The sequence below is a fragment of the Monoraphidium neglectum genome, assembly GCF_000611645.1.
Source record: "Monoraphidium neglectum strain SAG 48.87 unplaced genomic scaffold scaffold00049, whole genome shotgun sequence".
NCBI lineage: Eukaryota > Viridiplantae > Chlorophyta > Chlorophyceae > Sphaeropleales > Selenastraceae > Monoraphidium > Monoraphidium neglectum.
The window spans coordinates 47,729-49,285 of record NW_014013579.1 but is presented as its reverse complement, the minus strand read 5'-3'; the positions used below and the strand labels follow the sequence as shown (position 1 = coordinate 49,285).

The 1,557-nt window shown below is 64.7% G+C and overlaps 1 protein-coding gene across 1 annotated transcript in view; it reads right to left on the bottom strand.

The window, feature by feature from the left end:
• Positions 1-1,313: 1,313 nt before the first annotated feature.
• The window catches only part of MNEG_0582 (ribose-phosphate pyrophosphokinase), a gene marked incomplete at both ends in the record, with an annotated part of 3,278 nt that continues 3,034 nt past the window's right edge, over positions 1,314-1,557 (bottom strand). The window contains one exon of the mRNA XM_014050940.1: positions 1,314-1,346. Coding sequence (XP_013906394.1) covers positions 1,314-1,346 — 33 coding nt within the window. The remainder of the gene's footprint in view (positions 1,347-1,557) is intronic.

The window sequence follows — 1,557 nt, the reverse complement described above, 5'->3', positions numbered from 1 at the left end:
CTAGAAGGGCTGGCAGGGGCAGTGAGAATCCCGTAGAGGGGCGCATGGGAGGTCGGAGAGGGGGGGGGGGAGCAAGGGAAGGGGGGAGGGCAGGGTTGTGTGCGCAGGCAAACGCAGCGCGGCGCTGTGGTTGACAAGTCGGGCTGGCAGCTAGGACGGGTGGCCAAGGTTACGCTAGCAGGTCGGGTTTGTGGGGATCAGGGCCCAGCAGTGGTGAGCACGTAGCAAGGGCTGCCGACCTGACCTCACCCACCAGATGCGCTGATGCAGCCCTCCCCCCCCCTCTCGCGCCGCAGTGAGGCGCCACTCTTCACTGACCGCCTCGAAGTGGCGCAGCAGCTAGCGCAGGACTGTGGCGGGCGCAGGGCAGGGCGCAGGATGAGCCACGGTGCCGGCCAGCGTGCGCGGATGCGCACGCATTTCGGCCCGTCGCTGCGGCAGGCAACCATCGCTGATTGCACCACTTTTTTTCTGCTGCGAGCCCCTCTCTGGTAGATTCAGAGGGACGCATTGGGAGGGGCTAAGTTGCATGCTGGGAGCCATTGAGCGCAACCCCCCTGCATGTGTCTCGACAATGGGAAGCGTTACTTGGAAATCTCTTGCGCCGCTATGCCGCAGCCACAGTTGCTGCGCTGGCATTGCCATGCGAGCGTATGCAGCCTGGCTATGCTTGCATTCGGGGCATCGGCGGCAGTATATGTGTCGAAATAAGGCTGCGTGTGTAAAATCAAGATTGCCCTTTGCCAGGCGAATGATGGCGGAGGGCCCGTTGCATCTTCACCGCGTGAGCGCAGGCGCGCAGGGCCGTGCGGAAGCGTGAAAAGAAGACGCCGCAACCAACAAAATGAACGAGGTGGACGGGGCGGCTATGGTGCGCCCTCGTGCTAGCTGCAACTCAAATTCCTCTAAGAGAGCGCAGCCGCAGCGCTGTGGACATGAGCAGCCACCACAAGCACCGCCCCTGACCAGGGGGCGCGGCCCCACGTACCGCGTCTCAGCGGCGCGCCTGCTTTGCGCCCCCAGCCGCACCCAACGCCACAAGCCGCCGCCCCGCCGACGCGCCGCTGGGCGCCATGGCGTTGACTGCGGGCGTCCCTCCTGCTCCCTCCCCAGCAGGACTGCACGTGCGCGGGAAGCAGCAAGGAGGGCGGTGCCTCGCAGCCACGGGCCACCCTGGGCATGGGGCACCGTGGCCGGGCACGCACAAGACTAACCACCACACATCCGACGTCGGGTGCCTTTCTAAATCAACGCCGATTCATTTTCGCAGATATCGAGCCTGAAAATGCATTGAGCGGCTCCAGAACGCCGGGTCACTCCCTGAGCGCCTGCACAGACGTCGCATTCTGCACGCGCCAGATTGTTTCACCTGCGAATCGCATTATCGCATGGGAAGACAGACACCAGTGTGTTCAGCAAAGAAGTGAGGTTGAGGAGCGCGGCTGGGGCCGCTCTCCGCACCGACATGGCAGACACAATATCCTCCCACCCAACCTCACCCCTCCCCCTCTGGCGACCAGGCCACAGCCTCCCGCCCCGCCCCGCCCCGCCCCTTCA